The sequence below is a fragment of the Mustela lutreola genome, chromosome 1, assembly GCF_030435805.1.
Source record: "Mustela lutreola isolate mMusLut2 chromosome 1, mMusLut2.pri, whole genome shotgun sequence".
In the NCBI taxonomy this organism is placed as follows: Eukaryota; Metazoa; Chordata; class Mammalia; order Carnivora; family Mustelidae; genus Mustela; species Mustela lutreola.
In genome coordinates, this window is record NC_081290.1 from 260090104 (window position 1) to 260107444 (window position 17341).

At 47.2% G+C, this 17341-nt stretch overlaps 1 protein-coding gene across 1 annotated transcript; it reads right to left on the reverse strand.

Moving 5' to 3' along the window:
• Positions 1–3357: 3357 nt before the first annotated feature.
• Positions 3358–15121, reverse strand: WT1 (WT1 transcription factor). Its single transcript, XM_059138978.1, has 6 exons — positions 15020–15121; positions 14824–14920; positions 11712–11862; positions 7906–7995; positions 7227–7319; positions 3358–4735 (listed from the first exon to the last, which is right to left on the reverse strand). The coding sequence occupies exons 1-6, from the start codon at positions 15043–15045 to the stop codon at positions 4614–4616; spliced, it is 579 nt and encodes a 192-aa protein (XP_058994961.1). The 5' UTR covers positions 15046–15121; the 3' UTR covers positions 3358–4613.
• Between the last annotated feature and the right edge of the window lie 2220 nt (positions 15122–17341).

Genomic DNA, 17341 nt, shown 5'->3' on the forward strand with positions numbered 1-17341 from the left:
CTGGGCTGGAAACCCACCGGCCCCTTCCTCTAATGTCTGGCTCTCTCATTCCTTCTCAAGGCCAGTTCAAGAACTAACAGAATCAGGGTTTCTCTTGAAAAATGGAGAAAAGCCCGGCGCCCTCCCCTGAAGCAGCTGCTTTCTCAGTGCAAGAAACCAGACCAGGTGTGATCTTCATCATCATGAGCATTTAAATTTGCTTACTACGCTTTGCACAGATTTTAATCCCTTGACACATAACACGGTCATTAGAAGCAAAGACCTAAATGAAAAGGGCCAACACCTTCGAATTTTCTTAGGGATCTGTCTTCCTTCCTGTGGAAGCTTGCTTTCCCTTACTGTCCTAAGCATTTACCTGTGAGAAATTCTTAGTAGCCACTCAGCCAGCAGTGAGGCTTTGAAGAAAAATGCCCCCAGGTGAGAGTGCGCGCGCGCACACACACACACACTCTCCTGGACATACCTGTTGGTCCAAGACCAGAAGTGCAAGCACCTGGCAGGGAGGAGAGGGTTCTAGAACCCACTGCCTTTGCCCACTGGCACCCAAGGTGCCAAGCAAGTGGTTCTCGGTAGGAGCAGGACATGGGGAATTCCTGCCTGTCAGCAAGGCTGCTGGCTCACGGGGAGTCAGTTCTCTCCAAAGCCACAGAATTCCAAGTTGTGGGTGTCAGGGAGGTTGAGGGCTGCTTTGGCAACGTGGACCATGAGAGGCATAAGGGCTGGATCCGTAGCACACTTCGTCTCGCCCAGGGAGGCCTCCCTGCTTGTGGCAAGTCACCAACAGAGGATGGGGAGACCAGGCTGGAAACCAGAACTCCCCATGGGTTCTCCCGGATCCACCGGGGTAACACCTGTAGTATGAGCGTCCCTACCCACAGCTCCAAAGGCCACCGCAGCACAGTCCTGGGGCTGTCTTCCCTGGCTGCTCCCTCTCTGGGCTAGACAGGTTCAGTGTGGCCCCAGGACTGTCAAGAGCAAATCTCAAAGTCACCTTTCAGCAAGGATTTATTGAGCCCACTCTCTAGGTCCTTGCTGTGGAAAGGGCAGTTTACGGCCCAGCTGGGAGCTTGTAAGAAATGCAGACTCTCAGGCCCTGCCCCAGCGCTTCCAAAGCTGAGCACGCCCCTTGGCGATCCCTCACGTGATGCCCATGGTCACTGAAGGTTGAGAAGGCCTTCCTCTAAGTAACCCAGGAGAGGCAGATCCGCTCCTCTCCAGCGGCTCACCGTCCGGCTGGGAAGACCGTTTCACCGATCTGAAACAGTGGAGGGAGTGCGAGTCTACATCACTGAGCCTGATTGGTGGGTATAGGATACCAAGACCAAGTCCTGCCTCAGCTTCTCGTTTGTAAAGTGGCAATGACACTTGACCCGTTGACCCTGCAGATCGTCCTAGATGGGAAAGCACTACACCCACGGAAGTTACGATTTATTGTTACAGACTTAGAATGCAACACAAGTTCAGGCACGAGGGGGCTACAGAGGACTGCAACAGTCTGAGTAATCCAGCAAAGGGGAAGGGGGCTGTCAAAGACATTAAACCATATTCTGAACTAGACACTCTAGTCAAGCAAGAGGGGAAAATGCACATTTTGACACACGAACCAAACACAACCTCACTGGAGGTACAGAGAGCTCCCCCGACCAACTTTCCCCGACTTTCACCCTGATGATTGACTGAGGCTCAGCTCCGTAAGTCTCATGTGTGTGAGGCACACACTCACTGCCACCCAGAGCCTCACAGAAGACACAGAGCGAGCAGATGTCATCTCTGTGCGGATGCCGGCAAGAGCCCTCTTGCTGCAAACCTCACCTCTGCTTGGGGGTATAGGAAAATGGATTTATCTTTTTTTTTTTTTTTTAAGATTATTTACTTATTTATTTGACAGACAGAGATCACAAGTAGGCAGAGAAAGAGGGGAAGAAGCAGGCTCCCCACTGAAAAGAGAGCCCAAAGCGGGGCTCGATCCCAGGACCCTGAGATCATGACCCAAGCTGAAGGCAGAGGCTTTAACCTACTGAGCTACCCAGGCACCCTGGATTTGTTATTTTGCAGGGCTGACCAATGAAGATGGCTGGACAATGCCAGGAAACATCCCCAGGGCAGAGAGCTAAAGGAAATTAGGTGAGTTCTTATCTAATTAGTTTCCTAGGTAATGCTTCTTAAGCCTTTGTTTTGTCCTGGATCTTTTCTTTTTTCTTTTCTCTTCTCTTTTCATTCCCTTCCCTTCCCTTCCTCTTTCTTCCTTCTTCTCTTTCGTTTTAAATTTAATCTTTACAACAATCCTAGGAAGCAGGGGAATCTTTTGTTCCTACCTTGCAGAAGAGGAAACTAGGGATTTAGGATTTGAACCAGGTTGGTCGTGACCTTAGCTGTCGCCTGTTAAACTGCTAGGGCAGTGTGAGAATCTCTGGTCTTCCTCCTGCGGTTGAGACAATGCGGCTTTGCTGTCGTTGTGAGACCTGGCTCGCTCTGACTTGCTGACGTTGGCCATGCTTGTCCTGAGCTTCTCCAGAGAAATGCTGTCTTCTGGCAGGAAAAGATAAAACTGGCTGATACAAATGAGTCACCATACTAGCTATAATTAACAATGATGCAAGAGCCAGATGCAAACGAAGAGGGGGCCTCAGGACCTGACTTTTAGACGGCCCAAACTCTGAGCTGCTGGAGAGAGTCTCCGTGGCAGAGCGGCCGTCTGCTCGGGGTACACTATGGAGGAAGATGTGAAACCTGGGTGCAGGCGCATTCCAAGCTACTGGAGCTGGGAGTGGTACCACCAAGTCAACCTCCTTATTTACAGCTCAGAGACCATACACCAGAACCAGAAAAAGAGTTTATAGTTTATACATAATGTAGACCTTTGCGTTTACACTCGGCTGCCCTGGAAAGTCTAAGCACTTTTCCACCTGCCGAGTTGATTTCTAACAACCCCAGATGGCAACTCAGTTGTGCTAGGTGTTCAAGGTGCTCAGCCTCTGGCCTCCCGACTGCCGTATGTACCTGTGAACTTTCCAGACAGAGCCCAGTCATCATTAGCATCCCTAGTCTCATTCGCTGACCTGGAATCTTGTATCACTTGTTAGGGATACAAGGATAGCCTGATTAAATTCACCAAGCCCTCCATAAAGGCATCTGACCACAGCACGAGCACCATCACCTGGGCGGGGGGGGAGGGCTGGCTGCTTCCAGGATGGATAACTGCCTCCTGGGGTTCAACAGAGAGAAACAGAGAGTAGCCAGGATGTGGATAGACGACACCAGTGACCTCTGATGTCCCATAGCATCTTACCTGTTTAAGACAGTCTCAACCCTTCTTAATAAGATTTGAACATAATGCAGGAGATACAATCTTACCACTTTCCTTTTGAATAGACTTTAATTGAGAGTGAAGTGAAAAATGCAGGTTACATTTTTAGTGTTATCATTGATAAGTTGTAAGATCAACACCAAAACAGTGATGCATCTAACATTTACACATTTCCTAAGTTTAGTTGTCAAAGAGCAAATCATGATCAGATATATACATTTACACAATAATTTCAAGCAACAGTAAATAATAAACACCCTCCTTTAGCACACATGCACAGACACACACACGCACACACACACTCAACCACCTTTAAACAATGGATTTCCTCACACTAGTAAGTCTCATCTTGCCACATACACTGTTAGACTCAAAGTTACTTAACAATAGTCTTATCAGTGGGGATGCTGGACCAGCCCAATTTTCTTCTAGAATCACTTAATTTTTACAACTTGAAGCCACATACCCAACATGGTCTGTACATTCTAAGGACACCCCAGATGATAAAAATGAATTCCACTTCCTTTGTGTGAGGAGAGATGTACATCTCTGAAGAGGAATGTGATTATAACTCCAAAAAGTCAAAAATAAACCCCAAATCTCAGATCTCCAAGCACAGCTTCTTAACAGCATTGTGCAAATGTTAACATTGAATTAGCTCAACGGGAAGATTCTTTTTGATTTCTCTACAGAGGTACTGGTTAGTTCTGATTCTTTCTTAGGCTGCTTGAAACACACATGTCTTTTCAGAGGCCTGGGAGCAGTACATCGCGCTGTCCAGGTTAGCGGCCTGCCTAGCCTCCGGAATGTCAGACGGGGCTCAGCCCCGGTGCCTTGCTCTCTGATTTATTTCTGGCTGTTAGTAAGTGGAAACCATGACAAAGTTTACATTAGCAGACACATACACATGCCCCATATTCTATGATGGAAAATAGTACAGTGACTCCATTCCTAGTGAAAAGGAACGTAAAAGGAGAAGAGGGGGCCGGGGGGACGTTACCAACAATGGCTCTTCTCCCAGTGGAAAACCCAGACCAAATCGCAGAGATGGGCTTTGAACTAACTGGACCTTGTCAGCCACTTCTCCAGGGTCTCTGGAAAAGCCAGCCAAGCAGAACCCAGCGGCCTGGGGCAAACCTGGCGGGATCCAGCAGCACAGCCATCTTGTCTTGGAAGCTGGTTGAAGACGACCACCGGCCATTTCCTTCTTAGAGAGGTGAGTGAGGAGGAATTTTAAAGTCAGATTTGAAAGGAGTTCACACACCGTCCTGCCTGGGACACAGGCATGTCCCCCGGTCGGACCCCCTCAAAGCGCCAGCTGGAGTTTGGTCATGTTTCTCTGGTGCATGTTGTGATGGCGGACTAATTCGTCTGAGCGGGCAAACTTTTTCTGACAACTGGGCCACCGACAGCTGAAGGGCTTTTCACCTGTTGACACAATTGCCGGTCAGAGACACTTGCGGCGGAGAGACTGGGCACAAGTTCAACTCTCAAAGGCCTGAGTTAAATCATCCCAAGGCACTCACCCCTGACCCCACCCCCCCTCCCCAGCCAGTTCTTTCCCTAGACTAACAAATCGGGCTCATTTCATGGGCATCCTTGGAATGGCAGCACCTCTGGACCCTTCAGGATTAAATGACTGTCGAAAGTATGAAATATTATTAAGTCAGAGGACTGGGGAAATGACAGGAAAGGAAAGAGTCTAGTTAATCAAAATGGGCAACTCATATGTAATCGAGGGGAAAACATTTGTTTCAACCTTTGCTCTTAGACCGTTTTGTGAATTGCATAGATGTTTCCCCTCCACAGTCTTCCCAGGGAATCCAGCTTCACTGGGCTGCAGGAGCTCAGGTTCCTGACCCTGGGTATTACTGATTGGTCGCCCTCCTGTAGTAGAGCTGGGACTGTAGCTTGCATATCTCTGTCTGTGTCGATATTCTGGATGGGCTGCGTATTTTAAAATAAGTCGCTGATACCACTTGGCAGGGTGTTTGCTTCCTTTACCTTCAATTGTTCCTCAGAGCATAATCCCTGTTCTAGTCGAGGCATAGTTTTAAGATTTTTAACGAGCCTGCCAAAAGATCGAGACCTCCCCACCTAAGGAGCTCTCAGAAGTTCCTTCCAAGCCTCATTCTGGACAGGGAGGATAATCAGCATTTATGAAATGCCTAATATATGCCCAGCCTTGTGCTCGGCGTCTTCTGTATACTTTATTTCACGTATCCCTTACAACAGCTCTGCAAGACAAGCATTAGTATCCCCACTCTGGAGCTGAGGCTAGACCACTAGCAAGGGCAGACCCAAACAGGGCTTTAATCCCCCAGGCCTGTCTGTTCCTAAGCCCATGCGCTTGGCAGGATCCCCCCTCCCAGGCCTGGCCCTAATGGAGATAGAGCTGTGTGTGTGTCTTTTTCCCAAGTAAAAGTCCCTCAGAAGCCAATCTCTGTCAAGCCAAGGAGAACTTCCCAGGATATCATTGGTCCCACTTTAGCTCCCCTGAGAACTACTGGTTGGCAAAAGCAGGGAGCAATGTCCCAGGGGAGGCACTGTCCCAGGGTCAGAACTGGGGGCTGATCAAAATAGGGTAAAACAGTCTGCCAGTGGCATGGGTCATTTTGCACATATGCCTATAGACACAGGGTTACAGGAGGAGGGGGCCGGGATATAAGGAATGATAATTTTCTCACCAAATTATGAGCTCAGGACTAAGAAAAAGAAGAAACACGAGAGGCACCTGAGAAGGGCAAAAGAGAGGCCTGTCCCATCAACTTTGGGGCGGGCACAGGTTTATAAGTGTAGCCTACTGGGGCTGAGAATCTGCCACTGCGTGGGGGCTCACAACCTCATGTTTTCCTTCATCTTCCACTCAACTATTCCTCTGCTCTTCCTGATCTGACCCTTGGCTATGCTCCCCAACCTCCAGCCACGCTGTCAAAGGTCATGTTCTAATGGACAAAGCCCAACCCTTTCTCTCGTTGGTCTTCACTCTCCTCGGTCTCTCAATGGCACTCAGCTTTGCTGACCTTGGCTCTCTTCCTGATTCCTACCCTCCCTGGGCTGTGAGACGAACCTACACTCTTTCTCCAAAAAAGAAAGCTATGGGACGTGGTGGGCTGGGAGCAGAAGGAATTGGGATTGCTACTTACTAGCTTTGGGACTGTAGACAAGTCATTTCATCACTACGGGCCTCAGTCTCCTCATCTGAAAAATGGGGATAAAACATGCCTACCCTCCTCTTCTTACAAAGATGTTGCAAAGATACAGCGAGATAACCCTAAGCCTTGACCCTCCTTCCGAAGCTAGAAAATACACAGCAAAGGTGGTGCTATTTTCATTAGGAATCACACCAAGCTTGTGGAAAAGCAAAAAGTTTCAGCGACCAGTGAATAAAAGCCCTGTTCCCCTCTCGACACTAGTAAAGAGGGAATAATATCCACATGCTGATATGCGTTTGGCAGAAACCATGTCTGCTCCTGGGACATTAACTTTTAGCCCAGCAAGGATTCAGGTCTCTGAAAATAGCGTCATGAAATGTGAGCTCGCTAGAGAGTAAATATTTGGCTTGCGAGAATTTCTGCTATTTTTCTGTAAAGTTGATGATCTTATCAAATGGAGCAACACCGTGTAATGCAGCAAACTAGGAACAGTGGGGACCTAGCTCCTCTCCTTCTTTCTTTCTGGACACACAGTAAAGGAGTATTCTTTTCATTTCTCCCTTCTGCTCTGTAGTTCCCAGCCCCATCCCTTCTGAAACAATGTTATTAGTTAAAGAGAGCCGTGCACTGTTCTTTCTCTTGCTACACCTGCTCAGAACTTCTACACTCATCTTTTCCCATCTCTCCCAATACAAACAACTTCATTCAACCATATTTTTTTAAAAAAAATAATGAAAAATAAATGTGAAGAAAAGTTTACGCACTTGTTTTACCTGTATGAGTCCTGGTGTGGGTCTTCAGGTGGTCAGACCGGGAGAACTTTCGCTGGCAAGTTTTACACTGGAATGGTTTCACACCTAAATGGACAGAGAAGGTCTAGCCGCAGCCCTAACAATGTGGGAGCATAAGGAGGCCCCCGGGGCCAGCTTCCTGGAGGTGGCCAGAGGAGACGGGCCTTTCCAGCCCCCTGTGATGATGTCTGCATCTCTCTCAGATGTCCCCCGCACCCCAGGCCTGGCATGGACCACCTGATTCCATAATGTAATCCCTGAAGAGCTGCTAACCCTTAAGCACAAATGTCCAGCTTCCCACTAGAGTCTCGGCTATGTCCAAGACTGAAAAAGTGAATCACACACTACAAATTGATCATGCTCTCCACCACCCTGTTGTTCACTGCTACTCAGCATATCATCAGGAAATGGCTAGTGGGAGTCCACTGTTCTGTGGTCTGCAGGAGAAACGTGGGATGTTTCTTCATCTTTTTTTTTTTTCCTTCTTAAGAAAAGGAAAATCTCCAGCGGTGGGGGAGGGGGACATAATTATTGGGAAAAGCTAAGCAAATGGCTAACCCTCTCACATCCATATTCAACAATAAAGAGAATCACAAAATCAACGGCAACCCAAGAGAACATACTGCCAGCAACGAGAAGGGAGCCTACAAACCTGTGTGTCTCCTTTGGTGTCTTTTGAGCTGGTCTGAACGAGAAAACCTGCGTTCACAGTCCTTGAAGTCACACTGGTATGGTTTCTCACCTTGGGGAAGACACATAATCCATTTGAAAATGCTGCTGGAAATGGGGATCTCAAGAAAGGCAACCTTTCCTGCTGGGACTGAGGGATCCCCAAGAACCAAGGCACTCTAGTTGACTGCGGTAGGGTGCTGCTATGTGAGGCTCAAGATCTTCCTGCACACAAGCTCCTGGACAGTGAGTGGAGAGTGGAGGATGAGTTGAATGAGGATAGGTCCCTCATCTCTGAGTTGTAAGTGGACGGGAGCTCAGGTTCTGATGTCGGACACTAGGTTCCCAACCAGCTCTGCCATTTCAAGGTCTGGGTGAAGAGCCATTTCCTTATTGAAAAAGGGGGCTACTAGTCTCACAGCTTTGAAGGATTCATGAGTAGCTTGAGCCAGGCCAGCCCCATAAAGGGCTTCTTTGCCCAATGCCAAGCACACAAGCACTGCTCGAGAAATACTGGTAGAGACTCTTTAGAAAAATAATAAACCAAAGACGTCTTAACTCTTCAACTGAGTTGGAGGCAAAATTCTGGAATGGGTATGCCTTGGAGCTGGCCCCAGGTAATAAATGTTTTATGTTTTATGGTCTAAAGATTTGGTGTTCTCTGCTACTGACTTCTCATTCCTGGATCAAGCCTAAACAGCTCCATGCTTGTGAGACACTCAAGTGAAACCAGGAACCGACGTATCTAGAAAGGCTTCGGTATTCCTTTATCCAAGAGAAGTCAGTAGTGGGATTGCACAAACTTCTGCCTCTGAAGGGAGAAACCCCACCCCTGTCCTTGCTAGAGAAAGTTCAGCCAAATACTGGGAACAAAGCTCCATGAGTGCACTGAGTGACCCCACTGGGCCTTCCCACCTTCTTATGAGAATTCTGAGTCACCAGTGTTCTGGGATGGAGAGCAAACCATCCCAGGACCAGCTGTTCTTTCTGTTAAAAGGCATTCCCGCGTTGCCTGTCTGGCCTCATATCTTCTGTTTCCCTGATTAATCTCTATTCCTGCTATACCAGAGCTCAGCATTCCCTAAATCTGCCTTGCACTTTGCTTACACCAAATGCCCTTTGTCCTTATCTCCACATTTCTCCCTGTCAACAAGTCTACGGTACGTCCCTTGCCAATGCCACCTGCTTCCTCTGTGATGCCTTCTTGGAAATTTCATGATCAGTTCAAAAGCCCTTCATTCCCTCGGTACAGAACGTATTACAGAACATCTAACTTGGTAGACTGGGTCTGTGGCTACCTTCCTTCAGGGGCTGGAAAATCCCGGGGGCAGGAACCTCTCCTTCACTTCGTATTTATATCTGGCCCAGTGCCTTATACTTCAACAACCGTACTCAGTCTACTTTCTTTTTGGTGCCTTTCTGCTTCTGCTCCTTCTTTGCTTCCTCTTCCGCACCCTACTGACCCTTTGATAGTAAGTCCAAGCCCTTCCTCCTTCTGGGATGACTTTGGCTCAAATCAGCAAATCTTCTCAGCCAACTCCAGCCTCTAGTTTAGCACATTGTCACATACTCTCTTTTTCATATGTGAATCCTAGCTGCAAAACAGACTATCACCTCTTTGAGAAGGGGGTTTATGACTTGCAGTGAAAAGGCACAAGTGTGGGTTCTGCTTCCACTATATTTTACCCACATGATAACTGGTCAGTGTGTGGGGATTAAATGAAAGAATGCATGTACAGAGTCTGGCACATAAAAAAATATTTGATATAAAGATACTTAATACAACAGTCTTACTACTGTCATGTGTAGATAAGAAAAGCTTGCATTCTTCCAAGAAAAGGGCTCCAGAACTGTTAAATACAGGCTGCTCTCCTTGTCTTCTGCAAAGAGGAGCTTCTTAAAGCCATCAGAGGGTGTGGGGTCATGGCTACCTTGCCCACTGCTTCCCCCTCACACACACATCTCCCCCTCCCTGCTTTTCTAAGTGTCTCTTCCCCAGTCAAGGTTTCTACAATCATATTGCCTCCAGTGTATTCCCTTGCATTTCTATAGTCACAATTTTGCTTTATCATTTTCTTAATAGACTTCACAAATGCTTTTCAAACAATCTCATTTGGGAAACATGTAGAAATGTAACAGGCCCGTAGTTCTCTCATCTTTAGCCTTGGAGCCTGTGGTCTACTGAGTGCATACTCAGGTTTGTTCTAGAACTGCATCCTCCAGACACAGCAACTTAGCAAAATCCAATGATCCAAAGGGATCTGAATACAGCTCATCTCTTCTTCAGCTTCCCCAGAGCAAAATAAGCATCTATAACAAGATAGTAAGGGTAACTGTAACAATAAAACTGTCTTTCCAGTTACGGGAAAAAATAGTGCCAGCTCCCCTGTAGGAAAGCCTGGCTTCTCACTGCTTCTCACTCAGTATTCCCTGCAGTGGTAACCCAACCACACTCCCGTCCAGTGCCCACAAGGAAAAGAGCAAACTTCTGTGAAATAGCTGCAAGGTATACTCAAGGTAGCAGCCAACAACCAGATAAGGCCAATTCTCTTTCCCAGAGGAAGTTAAGATCCCTTAACCTGTGGGAAAAGCTTATTTTCCTTAACACATCACCAAAAATCATTTTTTTTAAGATTGAAAACAAAAATTAAACCTCCAAATCCATTTTCCCATTCCTATCTGGTCGGTTGTGACTAACCTAAACAGTTCAGTTTTGCCTTGGACCATCTCTCTTTAAGTCTTACTGACCTTGCTCATCAATCTCTCAAAACTGTCTGATTACCAAACTCCCAGAATAGGTCCTCTCTCTTTAGAGATGCTAATAGTATTCTAATAGTTACACTATTGTTTATTCAGACCTATTGACATAGAGACTATACTAGGTGCTTCATAGTTAATGCCTTGCATTTAATTTGATTTTAAAAGTTAATCTAGGGACACCTGGGTGGCTCAGTAGATTGAAACTTCTGCCTTCGGTTTGGGTCATGATCCCAGGGTCCTGGGATCGAGTCCCACATTGGGCTCTCTGCTTGGCAGGCAGCCTGCTTCCTCCTCTCTCTCTCTCTGCCTGCCTCTCTGCCTACTTGTGATCTCTGTCAAATAAATAAATAAAATCTTTTTAAAAATAAATAAAATAAATAAATAAGTACGTAAGTAAATAGAATAAAAGTTAATCTAGATTTTGGACACCAGGGTGCCTCAGTCAGTTAAGTGTCCAACTCTTAATTTCGGCTCAGATCATCATCTCAGGTCATGAGATTGAGCCCCACATCAGGCTCCACACTCAGTGTGGAGTCTGCTGGAGACAGTCTTGTCCTTCTGCCTCCACCCCTTCTCCTGCTTGTTCTCTCTCTCTCACTTAAAAAAAAAAAGTAAATATAGTCTTAAGACTGGAATAAGACAGACATTACCACCTCCATTTTCCATGAGACAAAAGGAAGTCCAAAGAGAGGTTCAGTAACTTGCTCAAGGTCTTACCAGTTGGTTGTGAAGTCAGAATTCAAACACAAGTTAAGCCTCTTTAGTTCAGCAGAATTCTTTTTCCACCACTCTGCTCTGTTGTTCCTGAAGACAGTTTACTAAATTCTTTATTAAAGGATAGACCATCCGGTTGGAAAATGCCCCTGGCAGCTTTTTTAATCTTCTTGGTCAGATCTTTCAAAGCACTGCCTACTGCCAATCCAAGAAATTTCTGGTGTCCTTAGCGGTGGGACAGCCAAGAGCAGGAGCTCTTGAATCCCCCTTGCCCACCGGCCACTGGAAATGAGGCTGGACAGGGGACACACTTACCAGTGTGCTTCCGGCTGTGCATCTGTAAGTGAGACAGCTTAAAATATCTCTTATTGCAGCCCGGGTAAGCACACATGAAGGGGCGTTTCTCACTGGTCTCAGATGCCGACCGGACAAGAGTTGGGGCAACTCCAGGCACACGTCGCACATCCTACGAGCAGAGTATGAGAGAAATGGAGGCTTTAAGCCACATGTGAACATTCATGTCAGTCCTGGTGGAAGTGAGCTTTAGAATATACCCAAAGACGGGATGACGGTTATAAGACGTAAAACTGTTCCCATCCATACTCCACATGCCCACAGCAGACATCACTAATGGACGACAGATCAGACCATGTTACAGTGCAGCACGCCAACATCACTACTACGAATCAACCAGAACTGGTACTTCTTTGAGGTCTTTTTGGGGTTGCTGATCCAGAGGATCTGGAAAAGAAATGCTGGTGACTGCAAGAGTTCCCCATCCATCCTGTCTCTCAGCTTTGCCACTGGAGACGGTGAGATCTAGAAATCCAACATTCCAGAATCTATTTCCTCCCACTTGGACACACAGCCACATGACTTCAGGCCCAGTCTGCAATGTGTGGCGAAGTCCTTATTAGAGAAAAATATGGGATACTGAATGAACCCCAAACTGAAAAGACTTTCCATGTGAAAGTAAATGACAAGGAAGGAAGAGGCCCCTGAGAGCTGGGGGCTCTCTCTGGCTCTCTCTGTGAAGGGCTGAAACCACCAGAGGCCAATGATATAGGCAGAGTAATCGCTCAATAGTAACACCAGAAAACACTGTGTCTGCCTTCTGGGCACTTTCCATGTCCTTCACTGTCGATTCCCTTTACCTTGAGGGAGTGAGTATGTGTCATTTCTCCGTGACAACATGCTAAGGGGACACCGCGAGACAAATTCTCCTTCTTGCTCTCAGGATCAATGACTCATAGATGGGGGAAGTGGGAGTGTCCCAACTGCCACTGAATCTTCTTCATTCTCTTTCAGATGTGCAAGTCAAAGAGCACATCCGTGTTTTGTGTTAAGACCCAGAACTACCTCTGAGCCTAAACCGTTCCCCAATCTGTGCACCTTCCACACCACACTTACATTCTAGATCCTATTTCGCACTGCCTTGCCCTGTGAGATTTTCTTTTTGGAAGGAAAAGTACTATGGTGACACACAAATTTGCTGTTGATAGGCCACAGTGTCTCGAGGCAAACGGTGGTGTAAATTTAAATGACGAGCCAGCGGTGTTTGACTGTCAGACTCTAGGAGAAAAAGAGTCAGTAGTGAATCAACACCTGTGAGGTCTGGAGTCTATCCGCAGCCATTATAGTGAGTCTGACAACCTGGGATTGGAGGACAGGAAGTCAAAAGCTCTCTTCATTTCCTTTGATTCAATCTAGAGGTAGCACACACAACAGCAGGATATAAAGCCATGTTGTCGATGTCAGTCAAGGATCCTGGTGGAGGATGCCGGGGGCATTTGATGGAGGGGAGACTGTACCTCCTTCAGATTTCATATTTCTATAACCCTCACCTTAATGTCACCCTTGGAAGGTTTGGGCTGAGGGAGAATACTGTTCTATCACCATGATGCTTCTGGAAACATCAATCTGAATATCTCAGAGCTACCTGCCCCACACATCATATGGGACCCGGCTCGCACACAACTTACTTCTCGGGTACTGACTATTCTGGTGAAAGTATCACCACGGTCACTTGTGTTAGAGTCACTGAGGCACACATGAAAGTCACACACGGAGACTCTTGGTAACTGTGTGTGGTTCTGATCCCCAAAAGAGGCTCTGCTGAGGTGGTCTGCCATGGACTTTTGTGAATTCTCCAAAATGTCTACCTTTTTACTTTACTTTCCTCACTCTCCTTGGAGCCCCCCCCCCAAACTGCTCACAGCCCTCTGTCTCCCTGAGAAGCAATGCAACATGGTGCTTAAAAACAGGGGTTCTGGAATCAGACAAGTCTCGCGTTACGACCAGCTGTGTGACTGCACAAGTCACTCATCTTCTCTGGACTTCGGTTTCCTCAACCATAAAATGGACATAATGGTGCCCACCGGTAAAGGTGCACTGAGGATTAAATGGAAAAATAAAATACAGACATGGAAGAACCTTAAATGCACATTGCTAAGTGACAGAGGTCAGTCTGAAGAGGCCGCATCCTGTGTGATTCCAACTACACGACGATGTCCTGGTAAAAGGCGAAACTATAGAGACAGTAAAAACATCAGTGGTTGTCGTGGGGAGGAGAGGAAGGGGGGACAGATGAATAGGTGGAACACAGGCATTGTTATTTTTAGACAGTGGAACTATCCTGTACTCTAATGCAATGGTAGAAGCATGGCAGTACACATTTAAGAAAATCCATGGAAGCCCCCAGTGCGAAAACCCAACCCTGAGGTAAACCATGAACTTCCATTAACAATAATGTTTCAGAAAAAAATAATGTATCAATACTGGCTCATCAAGTGTAACACGTGTATCATACCGAGGCAAGATGTTAGTCCCAGGGAGGAGGGGAAGAGGGAGGACAGGAGAACTCTTTGTACTTTCTGTACAATTTTTCCTTAAACCTGGAACTGATCTAAAAACTTGAGTTGATGAAGACAAAAAGCCCATATATAAAATTCGGCACACCTCCTGGCACATAGAAAGTGTCCAGCACCAACACGGTGTTGCTGTTATTGTCATTATTTATTGTTACTAGTAGAACACCAGGCAAGAGAAGAGTCAGCTTCGGGCGCTTGACAATGCAGACCAAGTCAAGGTTCTGACTTGGAAGCCAAGGGTCTGGGTCATTCATTGCAAGAGTTCCACAGCCCACCTGGGAAAGGTGAATTGAGCAGGTAAGGGGAAGGGATGGGCTTCTGCCAGAAGCATCTTGGTCTGAGTCAGGGATGTGGGCGTGGTCACAAAGACCTGTAGAGAAGGGGCTGCCCTCTCCACCCCAGTGGAAGAGGAGAGGTCCCTATGGTCAGAGCACTCTGTAATAAGGAACAGACTTACCAGGGCCAAATGGCCATCAGCATGGAAGCAAAGGGCTATTGAGAAAGGAAAGAGGCATACAAGACCCCGTCCAGCAAGCCCCCCCATCCCAAGTTCTCACCTGAATGCCCCTGAAGACGCCGTGGGTATGTATTCTGTACTGGGCACCACAGAGGATGGGCGTCGTGTGGTTGTCACTCTCATACCCTGTGCCGTGGCTGCAAACACAAAGAAAGGACAACAAGGCTCAGGTCGGTCCACCGGTGCCATCTGGAAATGCTCATCTGTGGCAGAAGGAATGTTCTTAAAACGCTCACAGGACAATGACAGCTGGCTTTTGCATCCCTGCACTAGGGCCGCTCTGGAAAAAGGACTCTGGGAAGGGCGGGGCCACTCAACCATCACGTCACCTCCACGCAGCCTTCCCTCACGCTCAGGTTCTCACAGGTCGGCCGTCTGGGTCTACCCTCTCAGACGAGCTGGGAAAAGACCCAGGGGCAGGACTTCATTCCCAGCAAGTTGTTTACCTTCTAGCTGGAAGGACTGACAGCTCCAATCTCAGGAATGAGCAGATCCCTCAAGTTCCGCATTGAGTGCAATGGATTTTTGTCGGCACCTCATGACTCAGTTTTTACCAGATAGCCCCAAGAAAGTGATGACACAGGAGAAATGTCACATTCTCAGAAGTGGGGATTACACATCTGTGGCCCTGCTCCACTCACCCCTACAAATCAGTTTCCCAGATCAGCTTAACTCTTCGCAGCCGACCCGTGGTGTCCGTGGACACCAGGTAATCCTACTCAGCACTAGGCTGGCTAGTCATCTAGTTGGTGCCCAGGTTCCCTTGGGCTGTGAGCGAGAGCTGAGGGCTGTGTTAGGCTGAAAAGAACAACTTGGAAAAAGTGAAGACTCGAGAAGTATTCTCTCCTTTAGGTAAAAGCTGGCATGTGTGCTGCCGTTATTTTACTTCCAAATGAGGCAAAGTAAGGATTCGTATCTACATGGGAAGCGTGTTACAATCCCTTCTAGAATCAGCACAGGAAGCTTTTAGGAAATGCCTCTTTAAAAAGGTGCAGCTGCTTTGGAAAATGTCTAGCAGCTCCTCAAAAGATTAGACCTAATGTTACAAGGTGACCCGGAAATTCTACTTCTAGGTATATTCCCCAGAGAAAGGAAAACGTGTATCTACAGACAAACTTGTATGCGTTGTTGATTAGCAGCATAATTCGTAATAGCCAAAAAGTGGAATCAACCCCAATGCCCATCAGCTGACGAATGGATGAACAAATTCGAGTATCTTCATAAGAGGGAATATTATTTAGCAATAAAAAGGTGGGAAATACTGATACATGGTCATGTGGAAAACCCTGAAAATAGGCTAAGTGAAGGAAGTCAGCCACAAAGGACACACCTACTGTGGGATTCCGTTTAAACAAAATGTGCAGAACAGGCAAATTCTGTAGAGACAGCAAGTGGGTTGGTAATGGGCTGCCTAGGACTGGGGAAGTTGAGGGGAATGGCAGAGTGACTGCTGAAAATGTCCTAAAATTGTGGGAATGGACTTACAGTTCTGTGAATATACGAGAAACCGCTGATTTGTATACTCTAAATGGGTGAGTTGTTTGGTGTGTGGAATTTATAAAGCTGCTTTACAAAATTAACTCCGGGGAATCAAGGGGTCCATGCACTGGTTTCCCCTACTCCAAACCTCCAGGAGTAGTTAACTTGCCGTCAGGGCTGAGATCCTCTGCCCTCTACCTCTGTTACTCTAGAGACTCCAGGGGTCCCCATGCAGGAGGCAGGTAGCTGGGCCAATCAGCCCGCTCCAGCTGAGGGTGTGGGGGAAACCGGGGCCTGGCTCCACTCCCACTTCCCCAGGGGAGAAAATTCCTGGAGGCGAAGGGTGTCTGCCAGGATGACTGACTTGTCCACACATCCCACAGCCACAGCAGCTGTGGGGTTTCACATTTAATTCTGGCTCCAGGCATTTCAGAAAGAATTGCCTGTCTCCCTTGCAGAGAGCAGTGATAGCAGTGTGGGGAATCGGGTGGCAGTTCTGTTCCCTTGAACCTACTACACTTTGTCTTCACATCCTCCAGGTGATTTCTGACATATCTGGGAGTGGGGGGGAAGTGTCCCAAAGAGCTAAACTGGGGTTAAACATGCAAAAGTCAAAAAGAAATGCCAAATCCAGATAACATCTGCCTCTGAACCTTAAAGTGTACTTGCCAAGAAAGAGGCCATGTCTGCTTTCCTTATGATCATGCTATAGAGACAGTGAGGACTCAAGAGCTGATGACAGTGGCCATGTGGTAGCTGACAGAGGACAGGACAATGAAGGATGCTGCCAGAACATTCTGCCTTGAAGGCTGGGAAGAGACGTGGCCTCTGCTTGGTGTAGTCCTCTGCATGGAGCCAAAACGGGACACATTTTGTAAGGCTGAGGGATTCTAAGGGACACAACAGAAATCTGAATTATTTTAAATTCTGCTATCAAAGGGGAAGAATTAGGAATCTCTCATCTTGGCAGCTAATCACCGGATGTGTTGTTATTTGGGTTCCTGGAGAGCACAGGAAATAGACTTCCCTCAAAGTACTTGTCCCAGGAAAAGAAGTGTTGCCCCACTCACATGCTCTTC